This window comes from Ctenocephalides felis, unplaced genomic scaffold (genome assembly GCF_003426905.1).
Source record: "Ctenocephalides felis isolate EL2017-DRISC unplaced genomic scaffold, ASM342690v1 CF-g0.4_SCAFFOLD_03571, whole genome shotgun sequence".
NCBI classification, from domain to species: Eukaryota; Metazoa; Arthropoda; class Insecta; order Siphonaptera; family Pulicidae; genus Ctenocephalides; species Ctenocephalides felis.
In genome coordinates, this window is record NW_020539725.1 from 61,153,593 (window position 1) to 61,169,645 (window position 16,053).

Genomic DNA, 16,053 nt, shown 5'->3' on the forward strand with positions numbered 1-16,053 from the left:
AAACTCTGAACTTTTTTTCAAAGCAATCGTACTGCTTTAATGCATAGAGACTAAATATCGAAGCGCGTAAGCGCCGCGTCGCTGTCTAACGCATAAGCATTGGTACGGAACCCATAGGAATGTTAACAAAATGTATACTTATTGTTAAAATCTCTATAAAATATCTGATAATTTTATGTGCATATGTCTAATGTCTAATGATTATTGTTGACCGCCAAATGTTATTTTTTTTTTTACTTTTTTTACTAGATGTCCGAAACCGCTAGACCTATCTTCATGAAAATTTGATCAAATCTTCATCTTGATAATGCAATGTTTTTGGCCCTTTTTGCCCCATATCTTCGGTGTTTTTTTGAAATTATTCAAATTGCTTCATCCCGGTTCCCGAAATCGTCGACGAAAATTTGTATCCGAACACATACACACACATACATCAATTTTCTCTAAGGTATGCCAATATATTCAGAAACCTTTGAAACGTAAAGATATATAAAAATTTTCATTTTCGATTTTTGTGCGATTACTATAACTTACCCTACGGAAAGTTAATTATAAATAAATCAATTTATCATCTCCAGAACATTAACAATCGTCATTTCATTTCGAATCAAATTTCAAAAAAAAATAGTTGCCAAATTTTCACAAAATTGGAAAAGTGCCCCTATACATAAACAGTCTAAACGCACTTGGGTAAACATTTGTACCAGAGTGGCGCTTAGACTGTGCTTAGCTTGGGTGATTTTTTGAATTTTTAATCGAAAATTACAAAAAAAAATTTTTGAAAAAAAATAAGAAACAAAAAAATTTTTTTTCCAAAACCAATTATTTTATTGAAATAAGCAGAAAGTTCTTTAAGTCATTTAAATCGGACACTTAGTTCTCTCAAAAACTGCCATTTTTTTAACATTTAGCTCTGTATTTCCGAAACCGCTGGGCCTACCTTTGCCAAAAACTAACCAGCACATCTCCCTATCAATAGGAATCGAATGTTTTTTAAACCATTCAAATCGGTTGATCCGTTCCCTAAAAAACTCGCTTTCTATTGTCTGCACTCTTTGCTCCATATCTCCGTAACGGCTGGACCTGCCTTTGCCAAAAACTAATCAGCACATCTCCCTATCAATAGGAATCGAATGTTTTTTAAACCATTCAAATCGGTTGATCCGTGCGCCCGAAAACGTGGACGAAAAAAAGCGGACATACAAAACACACACACACACACACACACACATCCATTTTTTCTGAAGTATGCCAAAATGTTCAAAAACCTTCAAAACGTCGAGAAATGTAAAAATTTTTGATTTCGATTTTTGGACGATTACTATAACTTACCCTACGGGAAGTTAATAATTTAATCCAACATGGAGTACCAGTGTTATGTCATGGTTGTTATGTTATACCGTTTAAAAGACTTCAATTTCCAAAATAGTGTTGGGGAATTGAGACTCAGTATTTTATTTAAAGCAGTTCTACATTTAACATCGCTCATATTATAAATGTATATGCATTTTGGCGTGAAGAGTAATTTAAAAAACTATAATTATTATTTTTAGGTAAACGGTAAATATCAGTATATTATATTAAAAAATTGTAGACATTGGTACAGGACAACGTCTGTCGGGTCATCTAGTATATATATATATATATATATATATATATTATTACCTTTTCCTCCAGAGCTATGTGCAGATTTGCTCTCGCCGTCTTTAGAACCACGAAGTGAACTTCCACGAGAACTCGATATGCCTATCGATACAAAACCACAAACATTACTACACACTTTAGTAAACCGACTACAAATTATTTACAATTTTTACCCTAACCTTTGCCCTCGTCTTTATCTTTCCCTTCGTGCTGCTCCGTGGCATCTTTCTCCTCACTAATGGCAATCAAATTATTCTTCTGTCCTGCAGCAGAATTTGCATTGCTTGTCGAGCCATCGACCACTGTATTCGACAGTATCATGTCACCAGCTTCGTCTTTGCCAGTCGACTGAATGGGGATGTCGTCTGAGGAAAAATTAAATATAAGATCATTGTTGTAAAAATGGTAATGCTAACAGAAAATCTAACATTTATGGAAAATTGAACATCAAAAAGATACATATAGTAAAAGACTTATGAATTGGATTTTTAATGTAAATAAATTGTGGCTAAATGTAGAAAATTTATGTTTTGCAGAACCCTAGCAGTTTGTTTTGTCTGTTGATACTATATTCTAATAGGGTTCGTCGAGACCTTTTAAACGATACCCCACATGACCTATCTAACGTGAAACGTTTCGACCCTCTATCCGACCCATCAAACTGCTGTATTTATTCATTATCGCTTGTAACTTCTAAACCGTTCGTTCGATTTAAATGCAATATTCGACAAATTTGTATAGAATTGAATAATCTACAGCATTATCTTTAATTCAAAGCCTTAGAACATCTTGGTGTACTTTAAAAACGCTTTTGGTTCATAATTTTATTTCAAGTTGATGAAATAAAATTAAATAAATACTAACAATAACAATAACTGAACCTAGAAACATTATCAAATTGAAAGATTAATAGGTTTTACTAACAAAAGCGATAACTGGACCTAGGACACCTAAATATATTTTAAAATTGATAGATAAAAAACTAGAAAATACATCTAGTGAATCCTAATAGTTTATTCAATCCCTTGTTACTATATTCAAATAGGGTTCGTCGAGACCTTTTAAACGATACCCCACACGACCTATCTAAAGCGAAACGTTTCGACCCTTTATTCGACCCATCAAACTGCTGTATTTATTCATTATCGCTTGTAACTTCTAAACCGTTCGTTTGATTTAAATGCAATATTCGACAAATTTGTATAAAATTAAATTATCTGCAATACCATCTTTAAATAAAAGCCTTAGAGCACTTGGGTGTACTTTAAAATCGCTTTTGATTCATAAAATGCATTTCAAGTTTAAAAAAAATTAAATAATTATTAAAAATAACAATGACTGGACCTAGGACACCTATGTATAAATTGAAATTGACAGATAAAACTAAAAAATACATCTTCTATTAAACCCTAATAGTTTGTTTCATCCCTTAATACTATATTCAAATAAGGTTCATTGAGACCTTTCAAATGATACCCCACACGACCTATCTAACGCGAAACGTTTCGACCCCTTATCCGATCCATCAATATGCTGTATTTATTCATTATCTCTTGTATCTTTTGAACCGTACGTTTGATTTAAATGAAATATTCGACAAAATTGTACAAAATTAAATTATCTATAATGTCATCTTTAAATAAAAGCCTTAGAACATCTTGGTGTACTTGAAAATCGCTTTTGATTCTATAAAATTCATTTCAAGTTAAAGAAAAATTAAATAAATACTTAAAATAACAATGGCTGGACCTAGGACGCTTAAGTGTATTCTAAAATTTATAGATAAAACTAGAAAATACATCTTCTATTAAACCCTAATAGTTTGTTTCATCTCTTGATACTATATTCAAATAGAGTTCGTCGAGACCTATTAAACGATACCCCACACGACCTATCTAACGCGAAACGTTTCGACCCTTTATTCGATCCATCGTACTGGCGCATTTATTCATTATCTCTTGTAACTTTTGAACCGTACGTTTGATTTAAATGCAATATTCGACAAATTTGTATAAAATTAAGTAATCTGTAATACCATCTTTAAATATAAGCCCTACAACAACTTGGTGTACTTTAAAATTGATTTTGATTCATAAAATCACTTCAAGTTAAAAAAAATAATTAACAGATGAAACTAAAAAACACATCTTCTACTGAACCCTAATAGTTTATTCAATCCTTTGATACTATATTCAAATAAGGTTCGAGACCTTTCAAACGATACCCCACACGACCTATCTAACGCGAAACGTTTCGACCCTTTATTCGACCCATCAAACCGCTACATTTATTCATTATCTCTTGTAACTTCTAAACCGTACGTTTGATTTAAATCAAATATTCGACAAATTTGTACAGAATTAAATTATCTATAATATCATCTTTAATTCAAAGCCCTAGAGCAACTTGGTGTACTTTAAAATCGCTTTTGATTCACAATTTTATTTCAAGTTGATGAAATAAAATAAAATAATTACTAAATAACAATGACTGGGGCTAGGACACCTACGTATATTTTAATTAAAATTGACAGATAAAACATGAAAATACATCTTCTATTAAACCCTAATAGATTGTTTCATCCCTTGATACTATATTCAAATAAGATTCATCGAGACCTTTCAAATGATACCCCACACGACCTATCGAACGCGAAACGTTTCGACCCTTCATTCGACCCATCGTATTGGTGCATTTATTCATTATCTCTTGTAACTTCTAAACCGTACGTTCGATTTAAATGCAATATTCGACAAATTTGTACAAAATTAAATTATCTACAGTATCATTTTTAAATATAAACCCTACAGCAACTTGGTGTACTTGAAAATCGCTTTTGATTTATAAAAATGATTTCAAGGGGGATATAAGCACACTCATTTTTTATTTTGTTTATGTAATTTAAAGAATTGAAATTATATAAATGACGTGTTAGACAAACTTATGTAAATTTATATATATATATATATATATATATATATATATATATTTCTTTTTATTATCTTACTTGTGTCCATACAAACAACAAGCACACACTCAACCACCAAAAAGCATGCAAGCAAGTTTTCAAAAATTCAGATCTCTTTCGACAAATCTGCCATTTTTTCCAAAATTTCAAATCGGTTTTTTCATTCTTGGAGGTTCCTCTGCAAAAATACACATTTCAAAATAAATAATAAACAAATAAGTAAAATTTGTTGAAATAAGTTCGAAGAAATGTTATACACATGCATAAACCAGAGAGTGATTTATAGAACATAAAAACGAATATATATATATATATATATATATATATATATATATATATATATATATATATATATGAATCTACCTAACATCGAACACCAATTTTTTTACTCACGTCACAATACAAATATTTATATACCATTTTTCTTTCTACCAAAAACTGTGCATTTTTTTCAAATTTGCCAATTTTGTGCAAAACATCACGAACTTTGTGTGTGTGTGTAAATTGCCAATTAAATTTATAAAAATTTATAAAAATTACCTTTGGACTTTTTGATCGGAACTCCTCGTCGATAAATAAAATTTTCAAAAAAAAAAGTTGTAACGCGCACTAAGCAAATTTTAATGCAAAAATTTAGTCACAAGAAAAAATGTTTAAATAAATTTTGCAATTTAGAAAAAAATTGGATTTTTTTTAAATGGAAAACTTGCATTTCGATAATTTATAATTTGTCTGTCCATATTTTTTTACTTAAAAAAATATAAATAAATCGAAGGGTGGAAAGAAAACGAAACTGGGTTGGACACATCGGAACTAAAAAATTTAAATCTATTTTCTGTCTTTGTATTTAAATTCACCTCTAATTATTGAGCTTTATTATTTAAGTTCTAATTTCCCAAAAATATCCAAAATATAGTGTACGAGTTCAAAGGGTAAAAAAAAAGGAAAACTGAGTTGAGTACATATTGAAAATCAAAAATTTAGTTAATTTAAAAAAAAAATTGTCTCCCCAGAATTTCTTAATTAATTTTCATAATTTCTAATTAATAACCTTCTAATCAATAAAATCTTTTTTAATTCCATTTGTATCTCGATTTTACAGTAATTCTTTAATTGTCCAAACACGTATGACCAAAAACTTTGAAATAATTTAACAAAAAGGAAACTGGAATGGTCTAAAAACTCAAAAATTTTATTGGTGAAGATATTTTTTTAGGAAAAACCATAATTTCGTCGAATCATTCCTCTTATTTATGCTATTTTTATTTAGAGTATAATCTAGCACTTTATAGAAACGTTTTACAGAATTCTACTTTATGCAACTATAAAGTGGGCAAAAACGAGAAAAGTGTTTAAAGATTCTTGCGACCCTAAATTTTCACCCTTATAGAACAAACCCTTATCTACATGATAATTCATACTTCAGTAATACCATAATTAGTCATTTCGCTTGATAATTGTAAAATTGTAGCGCGAACTAAGCAAATTTTGATGCAAAAATTTAGTCAGAACAAACATAAAATATATTATAAACAAAATATTGCAATTTAGGAAAAATATCGATTTTTTAATGAAAAACTTGCATTTAATTAAATTTCTTAATTTTTCAACGAGTAATTTAATTTGCTTGTCAGTAGAGTCTCTTTCTTATTCATTTTTACTTAAGGTATTTAACTTGCTTGTCAGTAGAGTCCCTTTTTTAATTTGTAATGAAATAATTTGCTTGTCAGTAGAGTCCCTTAATTTTTGAATGAGATATTAATTTTGCTTGTCAGTAGAGCCCCTTTCTTTATTTTTTACTTAAGGTATTTTACTTGCTTGTCAGTAGAGTTCCTTTCTTAATTTTTAACGATTAAATTTGCTTGCAAGTAGAGTCCCTTTGTTAATTTTTGAATGAGATATTTAATTTGCTTGCCAGTAGAGTCCCTTTGTTAATTTTTTATTGAGTAATTTAATTTGCTCGTCAGTAGAGTCCCTTTCTTAATTTTTAACGAAATAATTTGCTTGTCAATAGAGTCCCTTTTCTAATTTTTAACGAAATAATTTGCTTGTCAGTAGAGTTCCTTTCTCAATTTTTACTTAAGGTATTTAATTTGCTTGTCAGTAGAGTCCCTTTTTTAATTTTTAACGAATTAATTTGCTTGTCAGTAGAGTCCCTTTCTTAATTTTTACTTAAGGTATTTAACTTTCTTGTCAGTAGAGTTCCTTTTTTAATTTTTCAACGATTAAATTTGCTCGTCAGTAGAGTCTCTTTTTAATTTTTACTTAAGGTATTTTTTGCTTGTCAGTAGAGTCCCTTTGTTACTTTTGTATGATATATTTAATTTGCTTGTTTTTTAATTTTTAATTTTTAATGAAATAATTTGCTCGTCAGTAGAGTCCCTTTTTTAATTTTTAACGAAATAATTTGCTTGTCAGTAGATTCCCTTTCGAATATTTTAACTTTCTAGTATTTTTTTGTTAACGTGTCCCAGTTTATTGCAAATAAATTTATTCAGATAATTTTAGGCAAACGTACAAAATGTTTTGATTTACAAGACGTTTCTCAAAATAATTTGCAACTGATAATAAATCTTGATTCGCAATTTAAAAATTAATGAAAACAAAGCCAGAAAAATTTGTGCTGAATTGAGGACCCGGTATGAAAATTAATGCAAAAGTGCTGCTTTCGCTTATTAGTGAAAATCAACATACAAGGTATCCCAGAACTCAACGTCAAGATGACAATAACGTCCAGAAAACATTAATTTTCAAAATTAATGTTATCTGGACATTAAATTAATTTAATTAGTTTAATTTTCAAAAATTACGATTTTTTAAACTATGAACATAATTTTTTTTAAAATGGGTCGACTTTAATATACTAAAGTGTTAAAGTGGCTAGTTCTATCAAAATTTGTATTATTTGTATTTCACTTATAATTAGTTGAAATTACAACTGAATTAATAAGATAACAAAATCTATTTTTTTATAATGTTTTTTTTAATCAGGTGCGATCCGACTGGTCCAGTTTGCGCAATTGATGCCGATGGCCAGCCCAGAACTTTTGCCACCAGATGCAAGGTCGAAAAGGAATTTGTAAGCAAAATTATAAAAATAATAATTAAAAATGATATTATAATAATAGTATTTATATATTTACAAATTTCCGGTATGAGTCCAACCTAGTTTCCTTTCCTTTTTAAAAAATAATTATTACGAAATAAAAAATGACGAATTTATTATCATAAAATGCAAGTTTTCCACGTTTTTTCTATCAATTTTCCTTCCGTTCAACAGGAATATGTATACTGTGAGGTCTACCCTTAGACCCATCTTTAAGCACATCATCTAAATTTGCGTCAAACGATCTCAGCAACTTATCATCAGCACTGTATCGATTCTTACTCAAATCTTTACTCATAAACTTATTCAATTTAAATCTGTTCCTCAAATCCTTCAACTTATCAACTTCCACCGAATCGTTGGAGGAGTCTACGACTTGGGCACCATTTTTCGCAAATTTACTTCTAGTTGCACAGTTTTCGTTAGAAACTTCATCTACGGAACATCTTCGTTCGGCGAAGAATTTTTTCATCCCTTCGGTAGATTTTTTGAAAGTCAACAGCCTGTTGACGTCTTGGCTTAAATCTAATTGTAAGTCGTCTTTTTGTAAACGAGTTTTTGCAATTTGTCGTCGAACACACATAATCTCAAATCGTTTTTAAAGGACTCACAATCGTTGCCTTCGTCGATCGAGCACAGTTTTTCTTGGGTTTCGCTCGAATCTTTGGAGGAATTACTCAGTTTCCAAGACCAACTTCGGCGTTTTCTCATATTTTTGTATTTAGAATCCTTTGTAACGATACTGTCGGATACTTCTGACCTTCTGCGAGTTTTCATTCGGGTTTTGTTGGCTAAATCTTGGTCTGTTACCGTTTTTGGTTTTTGTTCGTCGTCTGACTCGTTCAGGATGAAATCGATTTCTAAATCGTCTGTGTTCGGTTTTTAAGTAAATTTAGAATTTTGGATAAAACAAGTCATATAATTGTGTGTGAATCCAATTTTGAAGGGCGATAGAAAGCAGCGTCCAAAATTATAATAATGTTAAATACACCAATTGATAAAAACATAGATTTATAAGTATGAATTGTTGTTTTGCTATATATATAATAAAATGTATTATATATATATATATATATATATATATATATTTAATATGCTTGCAAGATATTTAATTTGCTTGCAAGTAGAGTCCCTTTCTCAATTTTTCAACTTGCTTGTCAGTAGAGTCCCTTTGTTAATTTTTTTTTAATGAGTAATTTAATTTGCTTGTCAGTAGAGTCCCTTTCTTAATTTTTCAACGAGATATTTTATTTGCTTGTCAGTAGAGTTCCTTTCTTAAGTTTTCAACGATATGTTTAACTTGCTTGTCAGTAAAGTCCCTTTGTTAATTTTTGAAAGATATATTTAACTTGCTTGTCAGTAGAATCCCTTTGTTAATTTTTAACGAAATAATTTGCTTGTCAGTAGAGTCCCTTTGTTAATTTTTGACTCGTATTTAACTTGCTTGTCAGTAGAATTCCTTTGTTAATTTTTAACGAAATAATTTGCTTGTCAGTAGAGTTCCTTTATTAATTTTTGAGAGATATATTTAACTCGCTCGTCAGTAGAATCCTTTGTTAATTTTTAACGAAATAATTTGCTTGTCAGTAGAGTCCCTTTGTTAATTTTTGACTCGTATTTAACTTGCTTGTCAGTAGAATTCCTTTGTTAATTTTTAACGAAATAATTTGCTTGTCAGTAGAGTTCCTTTATTAATTTTTGAGAGATATATTTAACTCGCTCGTCAGTAGAATTCCTTTGTTAATTTTTAACGAAATAATTTGCTTGTCAGTAGAGTCCCTTTCTTAATTTTTTACTTAAGGTATTTAATTTGCTTGTCAGTAGAGTCCCTTTTTTAATTTTTAACGAAATAATTTGCATGTCAGTAGAGTTCCTTTATTAATTTTTCAACGAGATATTTAACTTGCTTGTCTGTAGAATCCTTTTCTTAGTTTTTTAATCAGTAATTTAATTTGCTTGTCAGTAGAGTCCCTTAGTTAATTTTTAACGAAATAATTTGCTTGTCAGTAGAGTTCCTTTATTAAGTTTTCAACGATATGTTTAACTTGCTTGTCAGTAAAGTCCCTTTGTTAATTTTTGAAAGATATATTTAACTTGCTTGTCAGTAGAATTCCTTTGTTAATTTTTAACGAAATAATTTGCTTGTCAGTAGAGTTCCTTTTTAATTTTTGAGAGATAATTTAACTCGCCGTCAGTAGAATTCCTTTGTTAATTTTTAACGAAATAATTGCTTGTCAGTAGAGTCCCTTTCTAATTTTTTACTTAAGGTATTTAATTTGCTTGTCAGTAGAGTCCCTTTTTAATTTTTAACGAAATAATTTGCATGTCAGTAGAGTTCCTTTATTAATTTTTCAACGAGATATTTAACTTGCTTGTCTGTAGAATCCTTTCTTAGTTTTTTAATCAGTAATTTAATTTGCTTGTCAGTAGAGTCCCTTAGTAATTTTTAACGAAATAATTTGCTTGTCAGTAGAGTTCCTTTATTAAGTTTTCAACGATATGTTTAACTGGCTTGTCAGTAAAGTCCCTTTGTTAATTTTTGAAAGATATATTTAACTTGCTTGTCAGTAGAATCCCTTTGTTAATTTTTAACGAAAAAATTTGCTTGTCAGTAGAGCCCCTTAATTTTTTACTTAAGGTATTTAATTTGCTTGTCAGTAGAGTCCCTTTGTTAATTTTTGAATGAGATATTTAATTTGCTTGTCAGTAGAGTCCCTTTCTTAATTTTTTACTTAAGATATTTTAATTGCTTGTCAGTAAAGTCCCTTTTTTAATTTTTAACGAAATAATTTGCTTGTCAGTAGAGTTCCTTTTTTAATTTTTAACGAAATATTTAACTTGCTTGTCTGTAGAATCCCTTTCTTAATTTTTTAATCAGTAATTTAATTTGCTTGTCAGTAGAGCCCCTTAATTTTTTACTTAAGGTATTTAATTTGCTTGTCAGTAGAGTCCCTTTCTTAATTTATATATATATATATATATAATATATATATATATACAAAATGGTTTTTTGTAGTGATACTATATGATATTGTTTTTAAGTACCTACTTATAAAAAAAATGACAAGGAAAAATTTTAGTGCATTTCTTGTTGCAAATGCACTATATTCAAATCATCAAAGTAAAGAATAATAAAAATATTAAAATATATATATATATATATATATATATATATATACAACCCTATTACCCTGTATAACTTACAAATTTGGATACACACATGCATATGATTCAAATGCTCATACATACAACCAAGCATCCATTAATTACAATTATATATAATATATATATATATATATATATAATATATTTATATACTATAAATGAGCTATGTAAGTCACCTGGCAATTTTTTGGTCCTAAACGAAGCATTTGTGATCATCGTCTTTGAAACAGTGACAGTTGTCGAAGCGGGTGAGATTGCACAGCTTATACCCATGGGGCCGTCTGATGGCTGACCTGAAAAAAATAAATAAAATATTATGTAAATATAAAAAACATAATAATAATTCCATTTAAAATATATGAAGACAAAAAAATTAATTATTTGTTAATTAAAAACCATGAAATCAGTTTATTCAAGTAGTTATAATGGGAATTCATGGTAAGAGTTTATCTTAACCTCAAAATTTGGTATTGAAAATTTTGGCTTTGTAATTAATTTTAAAATTACAAGCAAAATAGTGTTCAAAACTTAATTGTAAATTATGTAATGGCTTGTCTGATAAATTAAAACATGGAGCGTTGGTTTAAAATTACCCAAGATGCCACCAAATAAATTAAACCCTCTCCACCTTTTGGCGGTATCCGAGTGGAAAGGGTTAAACATAAAAAACTCATAAACATTCACAATTATCAAGCAGAACAAGAAATGATTGTATTGCTAAAGTGTTAATTACAAAATAAAAAATTGTTTCAAAGGGGTGAAAATTAAGGGTTGTAAGTATTTTTTTAATTCTGTATTATTAAAAAAAATTTTATACAAAAAAATCAGTCTAAAAATAAATGTGAAGAGTTATTACAAAGTAACGATTTTCTTAGAATTTTTTAAACAAAGAATTATTTTAGGAGGGTGAAAATTTAAGATGGTAGCTATTTTTTAATTTTACATTATAAAAAAATTAAATACAAAAGTATCGGTTTAAGGAATAAATGCGAAGAGTTACTGCAAAATAAAGATTTTTTTAGGAGGGTGAAAATTTAAGGTTACATGTATTTATTTATTTCCTCATTATAAAAAAATAATTATAGAAAAATTAAAAATTACCAAAGTGTCAACTACAAAACAATTACTTTAGAAGGGTAAAAATTTAGGGTAGCATGTATTTTTTTAATTCTGCATTATAAAAAAATAAGATACAAAAAAAATGATCTAGAAATTAGAAGTGCACAATTACGAAAAATTAATTGTTTTAAGAATGAAAATTTAGGGTTGAAAGTATTTTTTTTAATGCTGCATTATTAAAAAATAAAATACAGAAATAGTGGTCCCAAAAATAAAAATTAACTAGCTGTAAGTGGAATTCTGTCTTGAGGCAATTATGGCATCGTGCCTTAAGGCAAATTGCTGGAACTTCCCGCACCGTAACGAAATGTTCGAGGAATACTGAATGTTTTCAAATAGATTATATAAATATTGTAACATTGTGTAATATTTATAAGAATTATATAAACCGAATTGCAGAGTTGAAATTATTTCTAAAGTATATTAGAACTATAGTCAGAATTAAAAATAAAATCTGAAATATTTTCGATATACAAAATACTAAAAAAAAAAAAAAAAAAAAAAAAAAAAAAAAAAAAAAAAAATTGGAACAAAATTTTTTTCCAAAATCAATTATTTTGTTAAGACAAGCAGAAAGTTCTTTGAATCATTTAAATCGGACGCTTAGTTCTCTCCAAAAACTGCCATTTTTTACATATTTAGCTCCGTATCTTCGAAATGGCTGGGCCTGCCTTTGCCAAAAACTAATAAAAAACTTCTCCCAATCATTACTAATTGAATGTTTTTTAGATCATTCAAATCGGATGCTCCGTTCTCTCAAAAATTCGATTCCTATTTTCTGCACTTTGCTCCGTATCTCCGAAACGGCTGGACCCGCGTTTGCCAAAAACTAATCAGCTCTTTTCCCTATGAATAGGAATCGAATGTTTTTTGAACCATTCAAATCGGTTGATCCGTGCGCCCTAAAACGTGACTGGAAATTTGTATCCACACATACACACACACACACACACACACACACACACACACACATACACACACACATCCATTTTTTCTGAGGTATGCCAAAACGTTCAGAAACCTTCAAAACGTCGAGAAATGTAAAAATTTTCAATTCCGATTTTCGGCCCATTACAATAACTTACCCTACGGGAAGTTAAAAATTACCAAAATGTCAACTACAAAACAAAAAATTATTTCTGGGAGGTGTGAAAATTTAGGGTTTGCTGTATTTTTTATTTCCTCATCAAAAAAAATGAAATACAAAAAAAATATCCAAGAAATGCAAGAAGAGATATATGCATTTCTCTAAATTCTGCATTATAAAAACACAAAAAATACAAAATTTATTCAAAAAATAGAATAACTAAAACTACAGAAGGAAGAAATATTTTAGGAGGGTTAAAATTTAGGGTTGCATGTATTTTTTTTAATTCTGCATTATTAAAAAATAAAATACAAGAAAAATTGACTAAAAAAATAAAAAATTGTTGTATAAGAGTAAAAATTTAGGGATGTATGTATTTTTTCAATTCTGCATCATAAAATAAAATAAATATAAAAAATTGGTATAAAAAATATAAAATAATTGCAATTACAAAATAGAGAACTGTTTGAGAAGGGTTAAAACTTAAGGTTGCATGTATTTTGTTAATTCTGTATATTAAAAAATAAAATACAAAAAATTGACAAAAAAATATAAAATTGTTATAGAATGTTAAAAATTTAGGGATGTGTGTCTTTTTTAAATTCCTCATTATTAAAAAATTAAATACCTACAAAAAAATTGACCAAAAAATTTAAAATTGTAATAGAAGGTTAAAAATTTAGGGTATGTGTTCTTTTTTAAATTCCTCATTATTAAAAAATTAAATACCTACAAAAAAATTGACCAAAAAATTTAAAAATGTTAAAAATATAGATATGTGCGTATTTTTTAATTCCTCATTATTATAAAATTAAATATAAAAATTTGGTATAAGAAATATAAAATAATTGCAATTATTAATAATTATTAAATATTAAATAGAGAATTGTTTGACAAGGGTGAAAATTTAAGGTTGCATGTATTTTCTTAATTTTGCATTTTTAAAAAATCAAATACAAAAAAATTACCAAAAGAATATAAAATTGTTATAAAAAGTTAAAAATTTATGGATGTATGTATTTTTTAAATTCCTCATTATTAAAGATTAAATATAAAAATTTGGTATAAGAAATATAAAATAATTGCAATTATTAATAATTATTAAATATTAAATAGAGAATTGTTTGACAAGGGTGAAAATTTAAGGTTGCATGTATTTTCTTAATTTTGCATTTTAAAAATCAAATAAAAAAAATTACCAAAAAAATATAAAATTGTTATAAAAAGTTAAAAATTTATGGATGTATGTATTTTTTAAATTCCTCATTATTAAAAGATTAAATATAAAAATTTGGTATAAGAAATATAAAATAATTGCAATTATTAATAATTATTAAATATTAAATAGAGAATTGTTTGACAAGGGTGAAAATTTAACAAATACAAAAAAATTACCAAAAGAATACAAAATTGTTATAGAAGGTTAAAATTTAGTCCAAGAGATATGAAAATTAATTTGGTCCAAGAAATATGAAATAATTGTTAGGAATGAATAGAACTTACAACATATGGTTATAAAAAATATAATAAAATATAATTAAGTAAAAGGTCTAATATCAAATATTTCTAATTGATAATTTCAGTAACATTGATAGTAATATAGCTCTAATTTGATTTTAATTAATATAAATAAATTTATCAAAAGATAGTTCAAACCTATTTGCATAATTGCTTCTTATTTAAAATTAATCAAAATTCAGTACTTTGTAAAAGCAGACTTAAGAAATATATATATCATTTATTTACCTGTAGGATTCCCAGCCAGATAATGTTTAATAGCATTCGTAACCAAAATAACATCAGGATACAATTCAAAAACAGCCCTCCTATGAATATCCTCAACAGTCGACTGTGCAATTGATGCAAATTCATTATACATAGCAAAATATACGGCATGTATCAACTCCAACATAAACTGTCCTGTTAAAGGTATCCTCGGCAAAGATTTCATAGGACTATGTGCATTGTTTTGATTGAGAGAGGGGTGTGTTTTTGCAAAACCTTGAGTCATCAACCTAGAGGAAAAAGATAAATAGATAGATAAATTGTAATTGACAAAATATGTTTTTATTTTGCTTACATGGAGGTGGCTTTGCATAAGTGATGTAAGGAAGCCTTTGGTAAAAGACACAAGTATCTGTTGTAAATAAATAATAAGGCTGTCATGACTCGTATTCTGTTTTGGGCACATAAAGTCTCCACATGAGGCATTGGACCCCAACGGACTGTTTTTGCTGAACATTCTTCCCAGCGACGTAAATCTGTTTGGGCTAGACCTTTTGCCTAAAAGAGTAAACAATTCAAATATATATATATATATATATATATATATATATATAATTATAATTATATATCCTCTTACCTCATGGTATATAGAATGCTGTGCAAGAAACGGCATTCTAAACGAAATAGTTTTAGGTTGTCCATTCTCATCAACAATCTCCAAATTATAAACGCTTATCAAAAAAGTCTCGATGCAGTAACATTTCTCAATATCACCCCTTGCAACGGAATTCAAATATATATAAATCAACGTCGGCAGAAACTGTAGAGCAAACAACTTTAGTTCTTGGTAAGTGGATCTAAAGAAGTTGAACAATTGGCTGCAAATTTGTAGCGTCAGCTAGAAAAAAATAGAAATTATCATATTATGGTTTGAATGTATATTTATGTATTTATTTATTTTTAAATATATAGACCACAGATTTCTTCCAAAAGGACTCAAAAATACATTTATTTTACATAATGAATAACAATTAAAATATATACAAAATTACAATATATAGTTAGTAACATAAAATGCTTAAGATAAAATTAGATATAATGCAGAATGTAACAATATTATTTATTTACAGAATAAGATAAAAACTAGTGGTGTATGGCATCGTGCTTAAGGCAAATTGCTGGAACTTCCCGTACCGTAATGAAATATTCGAGAAATTTTAAACGTTTTTAAATATATTA

At 28.0% G+C, this 16,053-nt stretch overlaps 1 protein-coding gene across 1 annotated transcript; it reads right to left on the reverse strand.

The window, feature by feature from the left end:
- Positions 1-1,665: 1,665 nt before the first annotated feature.
- On the reverse strand, positions 1,666-15,712 carry LOC113385116 (hyccin; the record flags this gene model as incomplete). Its single annotated transcript, XM_026622927.1, is given in 6 exon segments — positions 1,666-1,746; positions 1,824-2,009; positions 11,060-11,176; positions 14,836-15,104; positions 15,170-15,372; positions 15,452-15,712. Coding segments are annotated over 6 exon segments (1,117 nt in total), but the record flags the coding sequence as incomplete, so codon positions are not given.
- Between the last annotated feature and the right edge of the window lie 341 nt (positions 15,713-16,053).